Raw genomic sequence first — 19,163 nt, forward strand, 5'->3', positions numbered from 1 at the left:
TCAGGTGGGCGGGGGGCTGTGCAGCCAGGGCACTTCTCCTCCACCTGTTGGGATGAGATCTTTATAGTAACAGGTGGAAAAGTAAGAAAATAGTCTCAAATCCAGGTGGAAAGATCAAACTTCTGTTCCCTTACTGTTTACTTGGTATAACAATGAGTCATATTCTTCACGCAGCCGTTAACGGCATGAGGTATTTAAAGGTGAGCTAGTTTTTGGTTTTGGCACTTTTGGGGAAAAGAACACAGAGAATGTGTGTAATTGAAGTCTTCATGGTTTTTTAAAAAATGAATCACTTGTCCTTGATCCTCCCTAAATGACAACAGTGAGGTTAACATGATGTCAGTATCAGTCTAAGGCAGCATTTAATTCTTCCTTGCTCTGGGTCATGAGAAGATGTACATCTACAGGAGGTTGTTTATGCTTCCTTGTTCACTGATTTTTCCAAGTCTGGCTTTTTGTGGTTCTTGATTATCCTGAAAATAACAGATACAAACCATTATGGCATTAAAGACACAGGGCTCACAAGTGTTACTTATCATACAGTCTCCGTATTTCTTGTGGGTAGGTGCTACAGTGAGTGTAAAAGATGGAAAGACACCGATCTTGCTCTTGAGATGTTTAGGATGGAGTTTAAAAAGTTATTGTATGAGCTCTTGATTAGTTTGTTAGTGCCAGCCATTGTCTAAAATATTATGTTAATAAAATACTAAGATAGCCTTAATTTCTTTTTAATCCTTATTTTTTCAATTAAATGTGTTTGTATTTTAAGTATCAGAGTCATATAATTCATTAAAGAAACTTCATGATTTTCTAAACCCAGAAAAATAGAAATGTTTATATAAGGTTTTCTGCTATAAGCATACACTTTGGATATTTTAGTGAGTGTTCTTTAAGAAAACCTAGTAGATGAGAGAAATATATGCCATGGATTTTGAAAGCAGAATATTCTTAGAGTGTACCCCTTTCATAAATCCAGTCTTAGTTTAACTTACAGACACAGACATCTGCTACCTTTTCAACTTTTGCTTTGTTTGCTATTGTTAAGATTCTGGATTTTGTTGTTCCTCAAAATTCACTCCTATTTTTTGGTGAGTACGCCCACAGCACCTTTGCCTCAGAGATTCCATCCCTGTCCCTTGTAATATGCCCACAAAGTGGGTCCCATCCCATGGAGACAAGCTAGGCCAGGCCGCATAGCCTTGAGCTGTACCTTGGCCTCACGCTGTCCAGACTGGCAGATTGCACAGGCAGACAGGTCAAAGGCCGTGCCAAGGAACTGCAGGACAGGACGCCTGCTCTGGCATGGGCAGAGAGGAACATGAAGGGAAAAAACAGAGGTCACTGTCCATCTTACGGAACTTTCCAAGAAGCGTGCCGAGGGGTGGGAGACGTGGCAGACGAGCCGGTGTGCCATGGAGTGACAAGTGACAGTGAGAAGGAGCTGTGTGGCAGTGAGGCTGCAGAGCTGCCAGGGAGGACCAGAGGGTGTCACCACTCCAGGACTAACAGGGGGTCTGATAGTGCAGAGGGTCCTGCCAGGGAGGGATGGAGGAGGGGGAAGAGGAGCAGTAAAAACTGTCAAAGAAAGGAGGAGCATATGCCCAACCAAGAGCCAGCCAGTGAACACACTTCAGCCATCAAATGTGCTCAGATGTCTGCTGTCTTAAAAATAGGGATCTCTGTCGTCCTCTTGCTCTTGTTCTTTTTTTGCAGAACTAGGGATTGAATTTAGAGCCTTGCACATGCTAAACAGCACTCCGCCACTAAGCTACACTCCCAGCCCTTTTTAAAAAATACTTATTTTGATACAAGATCTCACTAGTTACCCAGGCTGGACTTGAACTTGCAATCCTCTTACCACAGCCTTCCAAGTAACTGGGACCGCAGGCATGTGCCACCACACCCAGCTTCTCTTTTTGTCCTTTTTTCTTAAGCAGATATTTTTATACTACACTAATACTCAAAATTAACAAGTGATGAAATGTGAGCAGACTTACATCAGATATTTTTTTTAAATCAAAGAAAAAATTATCAAGTGTGTGTCTCTTTTGAACTCTGCAAGGTTTGAAAAATGACCCTTCAGATGAAATCAGACAAGGAAGTTAAACAGGACAAAAAAAGCTAGGACTTAACAAAAGAAAGATAAACAAATTTCTACTTCCTCTCTTCCATTCATGTCTTGATACTGAGGTAAATAAAGCAGGATTTCCTGCCATCAAGGAGTTTAGAGCCTAGTGCAGGGAAACTACCGCCAGGAAAAGGCTCATCTGCTGTTGAAATGGCACTGTGAGGGTCAGGTCAGTGACCTTCACAGGGAAGGGACACAGTGGAAGATCACCAGACTCAGGTGAAGTGAGCATGGAGGGTGGCCTGTGGGCAGGACAGGACAGGTCACCAAGGCCTGACACACCTCTGCTATTAAGCTCCAGGCACTAAGAACCATAGGAGGATTAAACAGGAAATGACATCATCAGGGTTCCCTGGATGGTGGACTAGACATAGATGAAGGGGTGGCTCCTTCATAGCCATGGCTGTAATTTCTAACATTCTGCCCAGGAAACATGGTGCACCTGGGTGCTTGGAAGACTCTGGCCCAATCAAGTGCCACTCAGTGCCTTAGTGACACATTTGTAACACAGGACACAGGTCACATGGATTCCATTTATGTCCTCTGAGATTCCATTAGCCCAAGTAGAGAGAGAATGATTTTAAGCCCACAGGATACTTCCAGTCTTAACTGATAAACTAGCAAAATGTGTTTAATATCAGATCATCTTAATGAAGTTCTCTCAACGCAGGCTTCCTCGCCATGTCTCCAAAAACCCACCTAAACTCTGGGCCTCTGGAAGCAGGGCCCTCACTGATGCTCACCTGTCGAGGGCACCCTCTACTTCTGATCTGAACATTTGTAGCTGCTGCAAGCAGGGGTTGGTTCTGTGCCTCACCTAGTTTCCCTGGCAGACAGGAGCTCCCCAAGGGCCGGGGCTGGGTCAGCCCCATTTCCTCCTGCAAAGCCTGACACGTGCAGACGCTCAGCATCAGACAGATGAGATGTGGTCCTTGGCTCCCTTTCAGAACTTGAGTCTTCACTCAGAGGTGTGTGAGAAAGGGATGCTGGGTCAGATCTTTCCATCTCCGCAAATCTGGTTGACTGGGAGTGTGCTTCTCCACAAGACACCAAAGGTAGACCTCTTGTAATGAAATGTCTGGTAACAGTCAGATAATTAAACCATCTTTGATGCAGTCCTTACCCCTGCTGGGTGTTTAAAAGCTGTGGACAAGGAGTTCCCTCAGTCCTTATGGAGACCTCCTACCTCCCTGACACAGAACCAGGCAGCAGTGGCCAAAGAGAAGAGTCCCTGGGCGGCCCATGGCCAGGCAGGAATGTAAAATAACTTGGAACCACTCCTCACCCAGGATGTGTGAGAGAGTGACATTAACTGTTCTCAGAAAGAAGAGAGAGGTTAGAGGACAGGGAGGGAAGAGCCACGCCACCCCACTGAGTCCCGGGGGGACCTTGCATCAGAACGCAGGAAGGGGCAGCTGGCGCTGACAGGTAACAGATGCCAGTTGTAATGAAGGTGAGTGAAGGCAGAGCCAGCTGGGTCCCCGTATCCTGTCGGTGTGCACGTGACCTGCCATACAAGGGCAAACCCCTTACATGACTGACCCCTGGGAATCAGGTGGGGGCCACCGTCAGGTGGGTATTGCTTTCCATACGTGTTAGAATTTGAGAAGTAAGAACTCCAGACACCAGACTTTTAGTTTTTCACACTTTACTAAAAGGAAGTGAAATAAAACCACAGTCTCAGAGCCCCGTTGTCCCTGATGGGAGTTGGTAGTGAATCTCATTGAAATGGATGTCCCATTTTACTCGTTACAAAGAGGGGTTGAATTGCAAGAACCAAGTGGGGTTTCTGTAGTTTTCTTGATAAGAATTATCTTAAGGTGGTAGAGATGCCTAGGTAGCCCAATCGTAGATGTCTAAAAAAATTTTTTTAAAAAGGAAAAGTGGTACAGATTTATCTCCATCTCTATAGGATTTTCTGTGTTCAGTGTGGTCCCTCTGAAACCATGAGAGGAAAAAGTGCATTCCACCTCGTTCTCCTTCAGAAGGTTGTCAGCTGATGGTGACGGTGCTCTGTGGCGGCGCCTGTTCCTGTCTGGGTTCCCTCCCTTGGGTCAGCCTGCCACAGACTGCGTCACAGGGGGTTGCAAAGGGCCACTGACGCTGTGGCCTATGGCCCATGACACAGGCAGCTGATCCAGAAGTGACCCCTGGTGGGGTGCCCTGGACACGCCCACAAATCACATTCAGCCCCAAGGGGACGCCAGGCTCTGCCTTTGCTGCAGTCCCAGCCGGTGCTCAGTGTCCTTAAAGTCAAGTTTTCCTGGCTCCTCACCGTTGGAAAGTCACAGGAAACAGACATTGGATAGTACATTTGGGAAGCTGTGGAGTCTGAATAAATAGTTGTATAAGACAGGAGAGTAGAGGACCCTGTTTGGACATTAACCAACCACCACTGGTTTCTAAAACATGTTTTTAGAGAAAAACATGTCTTGATTTTTGGACTAAAAACCAAGCTGCACTCTAAGCTGATGTTTTGTGGTGAGGATTTTCAGTGGAAGCCCTGCAGCTAGAGCAGGAGAAGAGTAGTCACCGCGCCCTGAGAGCCAGTATTAAAGGAAGAGCTTTGGAAAACTCCGTGGGCATTGTGTAAGTGTTCCAGACAGACTGCTGTGGACAGTGCAGTGTGGACAGTGACTGGATGGAGTGTGCGTGGCCTCGCTGTCTGCCATGCCTGTTCTGGAAGGTTTCTCTGGTCTGTCCTCCATGTTCATGACCATTTTTGCCAGAGGACCACGACTTTCTTAAAGAGCTGGCACCACTCAGCTGCCCCAGCCTCAGGCTTCCCAGCCAGAGCACCATGTGCACTGGCCTCTCCCTTGGGTGGACAGACCAATCAGGGAGGTCACCACCTACCAGGGAGCCAGATAGCAGGGGGCCAACTGCACTTGTTCATCCTGGGCTTGAACCACTCGGTTTCAACTGGCCATGATGTGTTTTCGTCATCTGGCCAGATCTAATCGAGAGATGAGCGTGAGAATGTCCCCTCCCGTGGGGTTAAATCTGGTCAGGTCCTCGTGCTTAGATCTGAGGGTTCTCACCCCGTAGCCAGACTGCACAGATAGGAAACAGCCCCCAGAGAAGACCAATTAGCTTAGGCTTTGGTGTGATGTCATACATGTGGAAGCTAAAATATGTGCTTTGGGTGGGGAGGGAAGTGGACTATCTATAAATATCATTAATCACTGGATTAGTATCTGCTAGAATCTATAAAGATAAGTATTTCCAAGAGTCACTGAAATAACACTGGCCTTTTTGTTAGAAATTTACGTTCACCTTTTTAAAAGAAGGCTATCCCCGTCCTCTGGCTTCATTTGGTCTCGTCATGTTAGATTTCTTAGGCCAGTTCTTGTTTATGTCATTTTAACACTAGAAATGGGCAGCCTGTGGCCCTCTTGGTTTCTAAGTGTGATGGCTTTGTTCAATGACTGTGTGCGTGTGTGTCTGCACTTTGTTGTTGTAAAGGACACATCGGTCCTTGGTGAACAAAGTGTATAAATCCAGTGGAATGGAAGCAAGTCAAAGGGAATGTGAAAAACAAATGCCGGGCGGGCCACCCAGGGCTGGAACCAGGCCTCCGAGGTTCAGAGGGAGAGCCCACCGCCCTCCTGGCCCAGAGGCTGTCGTGGGTGGGCCAGGCACCTATTCGTGTCCATTCTAGGTCTCTTGCACTCGTACCCAGGACTGACGCCAGGGCACTGGTCCCTTCCCCCCCAAATGTCCTGCCGTCTGTCCTGCACTTCAGCAGAGCCACCCTGGCCACCAGCCTTGCCTCTGATGTCTCTGCTGAGGACGTGTGGACCCCTGCTTCCCGTCTGTTTTGGTTACCTGACCGTAGGTCTGCAGGGGCCTCGTTTTGTCTTTCTGCCATTGAAACACAGGAGTTGCTTCTTGGAGCCAGTGAGTCCTTCACAGGAGAGGCAGAAATGAGACACCCTAGGGTCGGGCAGCCAGGACTTCTCTGAGTTAGTCGTGCTAAGGGCCACAGCAGTCATTTTTAGTGCCCCCTGGAGAAAGCCGGGGTGTCTGTTCTCTGTGTGACCAGTTTTTACTCCCGTTCTTACCACCTGGACTGAACCCAAGGATGGCCTGAAGAAGGGGCAGCAGGACTGTGCCCCTGGGTGGGCTGCTTTTTCACCACGTACCCAAGCCCCAGCACACATGTTCACTCTTCCAGGTCGTGTCCTGCGTGTGAGAGGAGACTGACTGGAACCCTTTCTCAATGTAAATACTCACCTTTTTAAAGAACTGTGCTAACTATTTCTACTTAGTCCTTTTCTCTGATAAACATACCCAGTCTACCTAGTCACACTCATCTTCTCGCTCCTAAAGAATGTGCAAGGTTCAAAACCAGCTCTGTCCCAAGTGGGCCTGGTGGCCAACCTTAGCCTGAAGTGCCAGCCCACTGCCTGCTCAGATGGCAGTCTTCTGCAAAGACCTGTGAAAAGCCGGGCTTAGTTGTGAAATCAGCGCTAGCGTGCATGTGGTTGTAGGTGTCCAAGAGGGACTGGCCTCAGAAGGAAGAAAAGCTTTGGTTCTCACACCAGACGTTGCTTATGTGACTGAGACACAGTGGCCATTCAGGCACTGGGGCCCCTGTAGCCTGTGCTGCTGCTCTGCTCTGGTGGCCTGCATGTCACCACCTGCCATCAGCATCTTCACCAGTGGAGGAGAAGTCAGGTGCCCTAACTTCTGTTGAACTGGCCTCTGCCAGCTTCAGTGAATCATGAGCTGCCAACCCCCAGAGCTGTGCTTGTGGACAGCAAATACATGTGCTCCTGCTGGCCCAGTGCACAGAAACAGCCCGTCCTCAGAGAGGGATTGTAAAGGGAGCCTTTTCCAAGCTGTTCAAAGTGGTTCTCAGAGATGATGGATGGAAAGAGGTGGCTGCCCAGCTGCTCACGGGCCTAAGACAGAGTTCCCGAACTGCAGACCGTTGCAGCCAACGACTAGGAGCTCGTTTCAATCCTTCCCGGTCCAGAGGTCTCCCTCTCATTCCTGTGCATGGTCCCCACCTGGACCACACGGGCTCCAGAAAAGACAGGGAGTAACATGCTGCCTGAAAATGCCGCTAAGGAAGGGGAAAGTGATTCCCAAGAACTGGATGGCAAAATGGATATTCGGCACCTGGCAGAGCCTAAACCAAGTGACTTGGGAACATCAAAAAGATTGCTGTCATCCGAGGGCACCAAACGAATCTTGCTGGCACAGGATGTCACCAAGATGCTGTGTTGGTGACCTGCGGAATCAGAAGTGGGTTTAAAACTGATCAAAAATGCTCACTGGCCAGTTGAACAGGGGGAGGGCTGTTGCGAGCTCTCTGCACAGCTGGGATCGGGCCTGTTTGGCCTTGTCATTTTAATGCCATTGAAGTTGAGCGATTTAATAAGCAAATTTCAAGGTGATGCATATTTGAGGGAGATAACTTACCTGGTCAACAACAAAATTAAAATCAAAAGTAATTTATTTTTGTCGGCTAGAAAACAGGCAGAGATAGAAGTAAGGATTTGAGAAATCTGGTCTGAAAGAGTTTCAGTGAAAATTCCTGAAGCTTTTCAGTGTAAATACTCACTTTTTAAAAGAACTATGCTAACTATTTCTGCTTGGTCATTTTCTCTATCTGATAAGCACACCAAGCCCCGGGTAAGGCTCCCTGCATGAAGTCCGTGTGTGCGCACGTCTGCCTTCCTGCACATCTGTATTCCTCTGAAGCTTCCCTGTGCCTCTTCATCTAGGTGGAAGGCAAGGTCAGAGGAGGGCAGCCCGCCCAGTGCCGAGGGCTCAGGTCACCCGTGTGTGCGTGTGTGCGTGTGGGGTTGTGCTCTGTCTAGGCACGTTTTCGTTTGTTTATTTGTTCTGATCAGTTCTACATGACAGAATGCATTTTGACACATTGTACACAAACGGAACACAACTTCTCCTTCCTCTGGCTATACATGGTGCTGAGTCACACCAGTAGTGTAATCATAGTGTATACAGGGTGATGTCCGCCTCATTCCATTGTCCTTTCCATACCCACAGTCCCACCTCTTCTCTCACTCCCCTCTGTACAATCCAGTTCCTTCATTTCCCCTCGCCCCCCACCCCACTATGCATCAGCATCCACTTATCAGAGAAAACATTTGGCCTTTGGTTTTGGGGATTGGCTTATTTCAGTCAGCATGGTATTCTCCAGCTCCATCCATTTACCTGCAAATGTCTAGGCGCACTTTGGGGTGACGCATAAATGAGAGCTTGGAAAAGAAGGGACTAGGCTGGAAGCTGCTGGATCCTGAAACATGGCATGAACAAAAGCCGCCACGGCCTTGTTCTCAGAGTTTACAGTCCAAGGGTGGGGACTGTGAAATGGTCCCGTAAACACAGCCTCAGCGAGCCCAGGGCAGGGGAGGGTGGGCCCCCAAGGACTTCCACTCTGGGGTCCTCCGGACCAAGAGACGTGGGGGGAGGGCAGGCACTCCGAGAGCCAGCAGGTGAAGGGCAGCTGACAGGCCGAGGACCAAGGGGTGAGACCCCTTCCCGGGCAGAGGCTGCACCCAGCAAAGTGCGAGGCTACAGAGCCAGTGGGGGTCCAGGGTATTCCCCAGAGAAGCAAAGGGACAGAGGGAGAAAGGAGAGTGGCTGTCACACCCTCCACATAGGAAAGGGAATTAGGTCCACTTTCTGCCACTTCAAAGGGCAGAGTTAGGACCTGTGACGTCCCAGTCCCATGAAGATTGGGTTCTGCTCCTGGGAGAGCTTTCCACCTGGATATTAGAGCAGCCCTGAGGCCCTGCAGTCTTCTGGGTGACAAACGCCTTGGGCCAAGGACGATACCCTAGAAAAGGCATTTCCTTGGGAGGGGAACGAAGCGAGAAGATTCCTGCCTTCTCTCCAGGCTGTCCTTCACGACAGAGCATTGAGCTCAGGGCACCCGTGGGCGCCACCTTGCTCTCCTGTGCCCACCTCACTGGCTCACCTGGGCCAGTCCCTGTCAGTACAGGCCAGTCCTCCGTCAGCTGCCACAGCGGAAAGCAGTGCACTGCATACTTCCACGAGCGTGGAGCTGGAGTAGACGTGTGTTCACAGCCTCCTAATAAAATGAGTGACACCTTCAGTTTGGGAAACACCAGCTAGCCTTGCTTCTGAGAAGCGCCCCCCCCCCCCACCCCACCGCGTGTGTCCCCGAGCCCTCTCAGCAATTTCCCTAGGGCTCATTGGGGGAGGTGGGGTCTGGGCCTGAGGGTCACCCGAGTCCCTTCTGCCCTACACCCTCTTCTCCTGGCTGGGACCTTGCGTCACATAGGGCCTGCCAGTCCCTCCTCCAGCCACGTGCTTGCACATCTCACCCCTGCTCAGTGACACCCAGAATCCCTGAGCAGGGGCAGGAGAAGAGTGGTGGACCTGTTCTTCCCTGTGTAGCCAGCATATCACTTTCTATCTGAGAGAAAATGTTAAGTGGTGGCTCAGTCCTCAGGTCAGTCCACAAAGCCTCTTTAATGCATGTGTCATCGAAAATCAACATTTATAAGAGTGTCATCTTTTACCATGTTATAGGTGTATTTTTAAAACATTTTTTCTCTAGTTGTAAATGGACACATGCCTTCATTTTATGTATTTATTTTTATGCCGTGCTGAGAATTAAACCCAGTGCCTCACACTTGCCAGGCAAGTGCTCTACCACTGGGCTACAGCCCCAGCCCTGATATATTTTAATATAAGTACAAAAGTTGGATTCCTGTAGCTAATCCAAGGCTATAAATATTTTTATAATCCATTCTTAATTGGGGAAAGTAGGTTGCGGATGAACTTGAGTAATGTTGCCAGTTAGGGCGTTGGAGACTGTACAAAAGTGCAGGGCACGCGCCTTCCTGGTGCCAGGATGGTGGAGCGCCCTCCCAGTGGGCTTAGGCTGCCTCACGCCAAGCTTGGCCTCCTGTGCGCGTGGCCACCCCTGCTGCTGCCTCCAGAAGCCAGGGCAGACGCGGCCTCAGCAAGCACTGCAGCTGCAGAGGCCTCGGCCCCCAAAGGTGTGCCATGCTGGTGTGCCATGGCCCGGGCTGAAAGTGGTCACGACCTCCAGGAACAAGGGTCCAGGGAGGCCGTTCACGTGCGTGTGGACACCTCTGTCCCGGGTTTTCTCAGAGCTGAAGCTTGGCTCCGAGCAGTGTGGCCAGTGGTGAGTTCCAGCCCCCTGTGCCAAGCTGCTCCCAAGCCCTGGTGCCAGTGGGTCACCTGGCCCTCAGAAGCCCCGTTTCCTCGTCTACAAAATGAAGGTCGTATGAGGTAATGCGTATTTATTGACCATCTATAGTAAGTTTGTACCTGTTACAATTTTTAGAACATCAGATTTCACACTGGAACAGAAACCAGTTGGTTTGGCTTGTGTTCTTTTGGGGGGTTGTTGTTTCAGTTTTGACACTTCCCACAAAGTTCACGTAAGGAACATCTTGGGGATCGGAGAATAAGCAGCGTTCCCGCCAGCCTCTCAGGCTTCTGCTCTCTGTTCACAGGTGGCCCGGCTCATGGAGATGGGATTCTCCAGAGGTGACGCTTTGGAAGCCTTAAGAGCTTCTAACAATGACCTCAATGTGGCCACCAACTTCCTGCTGCAGCACTGATGTTCCAGTGGAGCCACTGAATGGCAGGGGCACGGTCCCCGCCACCACCTCAGCCCGAGGACCATGGAGGCTCTGGCAGCGATGCTCTCCTGGGGAGAGGGTGGTCCCCACTGCACCTCACCCTGTCTCTGAGATGGTTACCGTTGTAGTACCAAATAAGTTTGCCATTAAATTAGCATGTATTTTCTATCTTTATTTTTTTATTGGGCATTTTCCTTAGTTTGGAGAATCATCACTCATTCCTAATGTGTTCAAATACATTAAAATTAAAGATTACTGTGGGCAGTTGAAAAGCAGGCCAGATGGGGAGTCACCGCTGTCGTAATGTCTTTACAGCAGTGACTTTTCCTGTGCACCCTCTCTCTGATCATCGTCACCATGAAGGGGGACAGGTAATGCTACTTCAGAAAGGACGTAAACTTATTCTTTATGGACTTTTTTAATCACGATTTTTTTGTTGTTGAACTTATTTTCATATCCCACTGGCTGTTCGGTGTCCACACTTCCCAGGGGAAGAGCTGTATCCACCAGGCCTCAGTGATGAGGGAGAAATGAAAGCCCAACCCACTCCACACTGTTCCAGCCCATTCCAGTCTAGGAAATTTCTCCAGCTCCTCCTGACTTCGACTGAAAATAATGATAATAATCAAGTACTGACTTGAGGTTCTGGAATAGTCCATGACACTTGAGGTTAATTTTGCTCAGAAAATTCAGAGTTAGCCACTCAGGCTAGGGGGTGACATAGAACAAAGGGAATAGTTGCTTTCTGGAGCCTTGCAGGGCCTTACCAAAAGCATGGTGCAGGCTCAGCCCCAGAAGAGAAGAGAAAAACCTTGCCCAACCCTAAGGGCACTACAGGGCTAACCTGTCTGGCCCTCTGCACACACAGCCAGCCCCTCTGGCAGAATGTTCTCCCTGCCCCAGGCCTGGCTTCTGTGGTGGGTGAGGCAGAGCAGACTGCAGAAATGCAGTCGGGGAGATGGGGAGGCGGGGGGCCTACTGTGGTGTGAACAGCTTTAGAGCAGGTTGACTATTACCATGTAAGCAAATTGTGCAACTGGTATGTTCCACAAAACGAGCAGCACTGTATCAAATTGATGCAAATTTAGATGTGTGATACTTAAAATAAAATTTTTAATGTGTTTTACTTTTCAGTATTTTTAAATTAATTTTTATTGGCACATCAATATCATATGTAATAATGGACTTCGTGGTGATGTATTCATACATGCACATAACATAATTTGGTCAGTTTGGTTCCCCAGTTCCTCCTCTGGTCCATTCCTCTACTGGCCTTCCTTCTGTTTTCATGAAATCCACCCCACCCCTCCCTCTTTTTCTCTCTAGCTTCCACATAGGAGAGCAAACATATGACCCTTGACTTTCTGAGTCTGGTTTATTTAGCTTTACATTATGCTCTCAAGTTTCATCCATTTTCCTGCAAAATGGCATAATTATGTTTTTTTAATGACTGAAAAAAATCTGCTGTACATATATACACATTTTCTTCATCTGTTGATGGACACCTAGGCTGGTTTCATAATTTGTTGTGAATTGCACTCTAAGTAATGATATGCTTGGATTGCTATGGTATGCTGACTTTTATTCTTTTGGATAAATGCTGAGGAGAGATAGAGCAGGGTCACATGGTAGTTCATTCGTAGTCGTTGGAGGAACCACGATGCTGATATCCACAGTGATTGTTCTAATTCACAGTCCCAGTGGTGTGTAAGTGTTCCTTTTTCCCACATCCTCACAGGCATTTATTATTTGTATTCTTGATGATTTCCCTTCTTACTGGAGTAAGACAAATCTCCGTGTAGTTTTGATTTGCATTTCCCTGATTGCTCAAGATGTTGAGTATTTTTCATATTTGTTGGCCATTTGTGTTTCTTTTGAGAAGTGTCTGTTTAGTTCATTTGCCTTGTATTAGTTGGGTTGTGTGTGTGTGTGTGTGTGAAGTTTTTTGAGTTATTTATATATTCTGGATATCGATTCTCTTTGGAAGGAGTTGTGCTCCCATATGTTGGCTCTCTGTTCACACTTGTTTGTTTTGCTGTGTAGAAACTTTTTAATTTGGTGCCATCCCTTATATTAATTCTTGGTTTTATTTCCTTAGCTTTAAAAGTCCTGTCGAGGAAGTTATTGCCTGCATCTGTATGTTAAAGTGTTGAGTCCATGTTTTCTTTTAGCAGTTGCAAAGTTTCTGGTCTGATTCTGGAATTTGATCCATTTTGAACTGACTTTGTGCAGGGTAAGAGGTATGGATCTAGTCTCGGTCTTCTACATATGGAAACCCAGTTTTCCAGCACTGTTTGTTAAGAAGGCTATCTTTTCTCCAACAAATGTTTTTGGCACGTTTGACAAGAATTAGATGATTGTTCCTGTATGATTTTGTCTCTGTGTCTTCTATTCTGTTCTGTTGGTCTTTGCATTTGTTTTTATGCCAGTACCTTGCTGTTTTTGTTACCAAGCTCTACAGTATAGTATAATTTAAAAGCAGATATTTTGATGCCTCCAGTGTTGCTCATTTTGCTTAGAATTGCTTTGGCTATTCTGAATCTTACATTCTTCCATATGAATTTTGGGAGTGTTTTTTTCTAGTTCTGTGAGGAATTTTATTAGTACTTTATTGGGGGTTGCATTGAATCTGTAGATCATTTTTGTTAATACGGCCTTTTGTGGGAGTACTGAAGATTGAACCCAGGGGTACTCAACCACTGAGCCATATCCCCAGCCCTTTTTTGAATTTCATTTAGAGTCAGGGTCTCTCTGAGTTGGTTAGGGCCTCACTAAATTGCTGAGTCTGGTTTGAACTTGTAGTCCTCCTGCCTCAGCCTCCCAAGCTACTGGGATTACAGGCATGCACCCCCATGCTTGGCTCATATGGCCATTTTAACAATATTAATTTTGCCTATTTGTGAACACGAGAGGTCTTTCCATCTTCTCATACCTTCTTTAATTTCTTTCTTCAGAGTTCTATGATATTCATTGCAGAAGTCTTCACCTCCTTGGTTAGATTTATTCCTTAAGGTGGATTGATTGGTTTGTTTTTGTTTTTGTTTTTTTGGAGGCTACTGCAAATAGAATTGTTTTCCTGATTGCTTTTTCAGTGGATTAATTGTTGGTGTATAGAAAAGCTACTGATTTTATATCCTGATACTTCACTGAACTTTTTTATTAACTCAAAAAATCTTCTGGTAGAACTTGTTGGATCTTCTAAGTATAGGATCATGTCATCTGCAAACAGTGATACTTTGATTTCTTCCTTTCCTGTTTGTATCCTTCTCTTGTTTAATTTCTCTGGCTAAAACTTCTAGTACTATATTGAACATGAGTAGTGAAAATGAACATCATCATCTTGTTCCTGATTCTAGAGGAAATGCTTTTAGTTTTTCTCCATTCACTATGCTGTTGGCTTTGGGTTTACCATAGATAACCTTTATGATGTTGCGGTAAGTTTCTTCTCTCCCTAGTTTCTTCATTGTTTTCATCCAAGTGAGCTTAATTTTGTTGAAGGCTTTGTCTGCATCTATTGAGATAATTATGTGATTTTTGTCTTATTTATGTGGTGAATTACATTGATTGATTGGCATATGTTGAACCATCCTTGCATCTCTGAAATGAAACCAACTTGATCATGATGTAACCAACTTAATTGTGATTCACAGTCTTATTAATTGTTGTTGAATGTGAGTTGCTAATATTTTAATAAGGATTTTTGTGTCAAGGATATTGATGTGTAACTTTCTTTCCTTGATGTGTCCTTGTTTGGTTTAAGTATCAGGGTGATGTTGGCTTTGTAGAATGAGTTTGGAAGTGTCCCTACCTCACACCCCTATTTCATGGAATAATTTGAGGACCATTAGCATTAGTTCTTCTTTAAACATGTGGTAGAATTTAGCTATCCAGTCCTGGGCTTTTCTTTGATGGAAGGCCTTTTATTACTGCTTCAATTTCATTGCTGTTGGTCTGTTTAGGTTTTCTATATCCTCTTGACTCAATTTTGGCATGTCATGTGTATCTAGAAATTTTTTCATTCCTTCTAGATTTTTCTAGTTTATTGGAGTATTGGTTTTCAAAATAGTCCCTCATGATCCTTTAAGTCTCTGTGATGTCTGTAGTGATATGTCCTTTTTCATCTCCAATTTTATTAATTTGGGTCTTCTCTTTGTTTTGGTTAGTTTGGTGACATTTTGGGGCATAAATATTTAGTACTGTTTTACTTTCCTGTTTGATTGTTCTCTTTACCAGTACGGAGAGACCCTTCTGATTGTCCCTTCTGATTAATCTTGACTCGAAATCTGCTTTGTCAGATATGAGAGCAGTTACTCCTGCTTGTTTGGGGGCTCCATTTGCATGGAATATCATTTTTTATCCTTTCACTTTCAGGCTGTCTTTGCCTATAAGATGAGTCTCTTGCAAACAGCTTATTGTTTGATCTCATTTTTTATTCCATTCTTCCAGCTTTTGTCTTTAAATTATAGTTGAGACCATTTGCATTCAGTGTTATTATAGATATATTTATTCTTGCCATATTCTGATTTATTTCTAATGTTTAATTTGGTCTTATTTCTTATTTGCTTAGCTACTTTTCCAATAAGATGTATTTCTTTGTGAATTCTGGAGTTTATTTTTAATTCCTTCTATATATTATATATCTAAATAATCCCTGTAAATGCTGGCTTAGTGTTCATAAATTCTTTTAGTGTATGCTTGTCTTGGAAGGTTTTTATTTCTTAAATTCTGAAGGATAGGTTTGCTGGATATAGCAGCCTTGGCAGTTATTTTCTTTCAGTTATTTTTATTCAGTTGTTCTCTTGGAATTCATTGATTCTTTTTTATAATCATTCTTCTGAATTCTTTATCTGGTACTTCAACCACTTCAGTATCTTTGGAGTCAGTTGCTGATGAATTATGAACCTTAGGAGATGTCATGTTACCTTGCTTTTTCACATTTCTATATTCCTGTGTTGGGATATGTGCATATGTGTTGGGATGAACTTCTCTTCCACTTTTCTGTGAAGGCCTTTTTAGGGAACAACCTTCTCTTGGGGAAGTGCTCTGGGATATCAGGTTGTTGTGAATTGTCGAATATATTTCTAGGTGAGTTTCATAGTATAGTTTCCCTACTAGTTCTTTGGTAAGAATTAGTGTACTTTGATATAATGTGTATTGTGTCAAAACTTAAGGATTCCACTTTCTCTGTAGGTCTCACAAGATTGGGGTAATGGTCTTAGCATGGTATATGATATATCCTCTGTGATTGCTCTTCTAGATTTAAATCTGTATGTTCTGAAAGAGTATGGGAATGATGGCTGAGACCCTTTATAAGTGTGGTATCCATAAACTTTACCCTGCGGTACCTTATACAAGGTTCTACCATGTGAACTCATTGTATAATCAAACTAGATTCCCAGGACCTCACAGAAAAGAAGGAAATAACAGTAACAACAGCAATGAACAATATTCAGCATTAAAATAAATACCATCTCCCTACTATCACATGTATGACACTTATTACCACAAAAACAGGAATGGTTGGGTCAGCAGATAGCAACAGCAACAAACAACCACGAACTAGATACAGCATTAAAGTAAACAGCAGGTGTCAACTGTGACATCCACAATACTGATAACTGCAACAACATGAATGGTGGGGTCTTAAATTATATAAACTAAATGGTTTATTAAAAGGTGGTTCATTAAAATACAGTTCATTAAAGTAAAATGGAGTAGTAAGGCAAAAGGGTTCAGAATATTCAAAAGGAGAAAAGAAAAAAAAGGTAGCAAGTAAAGACCATAAAGAGAGAGGAGAAAAAAAATTTGAGAAAAAGCAATAAAATTCAGCATTTAGAGGGAGAAGAGAGTAAAAACAACAGCAAAAAACTAACCTTCATAAAACAACAGCAAGAGAAAAAATGATAAACATGTAAATGTGTATGTGCACAAGTGCACACAGGTGTACCTATGTATCAGGAATAAAACAAAAAATTGTTAATGAAAAATAATTGTCTCCACTGAGGTGTTGAAACTATGGACAAGGATAAATATTCACTGCCTACACCACACTATCACTTCCCATTTCTTCTTGGTCAGTGCACCCCTTAGAGAGACCAAGAGCTGAGGTCTAATAAGTGCTTTCTCCTCTTGTGTTGCTCACCAAGCTGCTGACTCCAGTGGCCTGGAACGGTAGTGGCCCGAAGCTAGTTGAAATGACTCTCGTCTTCCTTGCTCACGGGTACAAAGTAGGATGGAATGGGAAATATGATCTCTTGGAGTTTTGTCCACACAGACTAGATGGATGCACCCGCAAGGCAGGGCTGATGCAGAATTGTAAATGTGAAGTTCCAGCAGCTGGGTCTAACTCTGGAACTTCACAATTTTTGTCAGGTGGTAGCTACTCCGGAAAGATTAGATCAACACTTCCCCAGGGTTAGGCAGATACTGATCACTCCTGGGGCTCTCTGGGGCTTCCTGAGAATACAACTAATAGTGCAGGCTAACACACCTCCCTGGATGGAGGGGGTACAGCAGGTCTCACACACTCCAACACCCACAAACATGGCCTTCCAAGGCTTAATCCCCAAATGTCACATCACATGTTGGGTTTCCTAACCTTTAGTTGATGGCAAGAGCCACTGGACTTAAAGGGAAGTGAATATAATCTCTGTGCCTGATTCAATTACATTCCTCTGGATGCACCCTAGGCCACCCAGTAGGCACTGGCTGGGACACTATGGCAACATTTACTATTTAGGGTTCCCACAGCACCAAGCCGCAGCATGACCTTCCCAAGATGGCTCCCTGTTAACAGCTCTTTGCTCATGAATGGAGAATTATGGAACACTTTTCAGACACCAGATTGCTGCACAGCCTCTGAACCAGCTAACTTCAGAGTGCCTTTCTATTCTGCAGGTGTTCATGCTAAATTCATGTGCTGTTTCTTTCCCTTTGTGTCACTCCTTCCATCTGTGGTGACCCAGTGCTACCGCCACCACTGGCTTCGCTGCAACAGATTTATTGTTCTTTGTTCAAAACACCAGAATCGCTGGGTCTCTCTGGGTCTCTGACTGTCCAACATTGAATTTCAGTCAATTCCCTCAGTCACTCACCTCACTTGAGAAGTAGTACCTAACACTGAGCAACTGGGAAGTGCAGCCTTCCTCCACTGTGCCATCTTGGTTCTCTCTATTTTTTATTAGACTGCTCACGCTTCTCCAGAGGCCGGGGTGCCTTCTGAAGTGAACACAGCACTCGGTTACTGTAGGACACCCATCAGTGCCATCACCTTTCCGAAGCCTGGCACTTTGGGCTCAGTGGGACCCCAACCTTAGGCTGCTTGGAGCCATCAAGCTGCTCAGAATGTGGCTGAGGTGACTGTCGTCGCCCAGTTGGTCCCAAGCAGCAGCCCTTTCTTGAATCTGGTTTTCCCATCTGAGCTGGTGAAGAATAGTAGAGTTGGATGGTCATCTCTGGTCACCTTCATGCCCTGACCCAGGCCCCATGAGGGCCCATGGGAGTGCCGACGAAGCCCAGATGGTGTGAGCTCCAAGGCAGGTTGAAACCGCCCTCTGCACTTTCCCAGGCAAAGAGCAGCTGCACCCCAAAGCACAGCCTCCACGCTGCTCCTTCCCAGCCTCTGAGAGCCCTGAGCCAAGCAAGACAGACCCCGCCGTGAGGATCACAGATGAGAGCCCCAAATTCATGAGGAGAAATTCCACCTGAATGTGATCACATTTCAAAGACCTTTGTCCTCCCAAAGGAACCTCAGTGGCCCTCTATTTCAGTCTCTTAGAGACTGGGAATTTAGAGAATGGGAGCTGAGGACTAAATACATGGCAGCATGGGGTGGAGACAGCCGAGGGGTTTCTTCTGGACCCGTCCAGCTCTTCCTCTGCAGCTGCACGGGTCCGTCCCCAGGGTGGCCTGTACTCTCCTCCTCCATCACCACCTTCCAGGTCTTCACACACAGTCTGCCCTTTCACTCTTGGGCTCTTTTTCTTTGCCTTCCTGGGATCCCTTTGCTGGCCACTCATGCTTCCTGAAGATATTGACAAAGAACCAGAGAATTGCCACACCGCCTGTGGAGTTGGCACCCCCAAAGGAAGACCTTGCCAGAGGGGGGCATCGGTGAGCCATTTGATTCCATTTCCTAAGGTCCAGAAAAGATGAAAGTTTTTGATTTTGTGCAAATGGTCACAGATTGGGCTTGATTTTCAAGCAAGAAGATTCCAGATCATGAACTGAGAAAGGAAGAGGAGGAATATGTCTGTAAGCGACATTCCCTTCTGCAAATAAGAAGTTGCCTCGGATTCTGATGCAGAAGCCCGGACTGGGTGTGAGGTCAGGAAGGGGAAGATTTTAGGCAAATGGGGCGCAAAATTGTGACATATCTCAGTGTCATTCAGAATACTTCCTGGGTCCTAAAGTTTATG

General features: G+C 45.8%; 1 protein-coding gene across 1 annotated transcript in view; it reads left to right on the forward strand.

The window, feature by feature from the left end:
• Positions 1-11,879, forward strand: part of UBAC2 (UBA domain containing 2) — a 160,278-nt gene extending 148,399 nt beyond the window's left edge. The window contains exon 9 of the mRNA XM_079136893.1: positions 10,618-11,879. Within this exon, the coding sequence (XP_078993019.1) occupies positions 10,618-10,725 (108 nt within the window). The 3' untranslated portion in view covers positions 10,726-11,879. The remainder of the gene's footprint in view (positions 1-10,617) is intronic.
• Positions 11,880-19,163: the final 7,284 nt, after the last annotated feature.

The sequence above is a fragment of the Sciurus vulgaris genome, assembly GCF_902686455.1.
Source record: "Sciurus vulgaris genome assembly, chromosome: 4".
In the NCBI taxonomy this organism is placed as follows: Eukaryota; Metazoa; Chordata; class Mammalia; order Rodentia; family Sciuridae; genus Sciurus; species Sciurus vulgaris.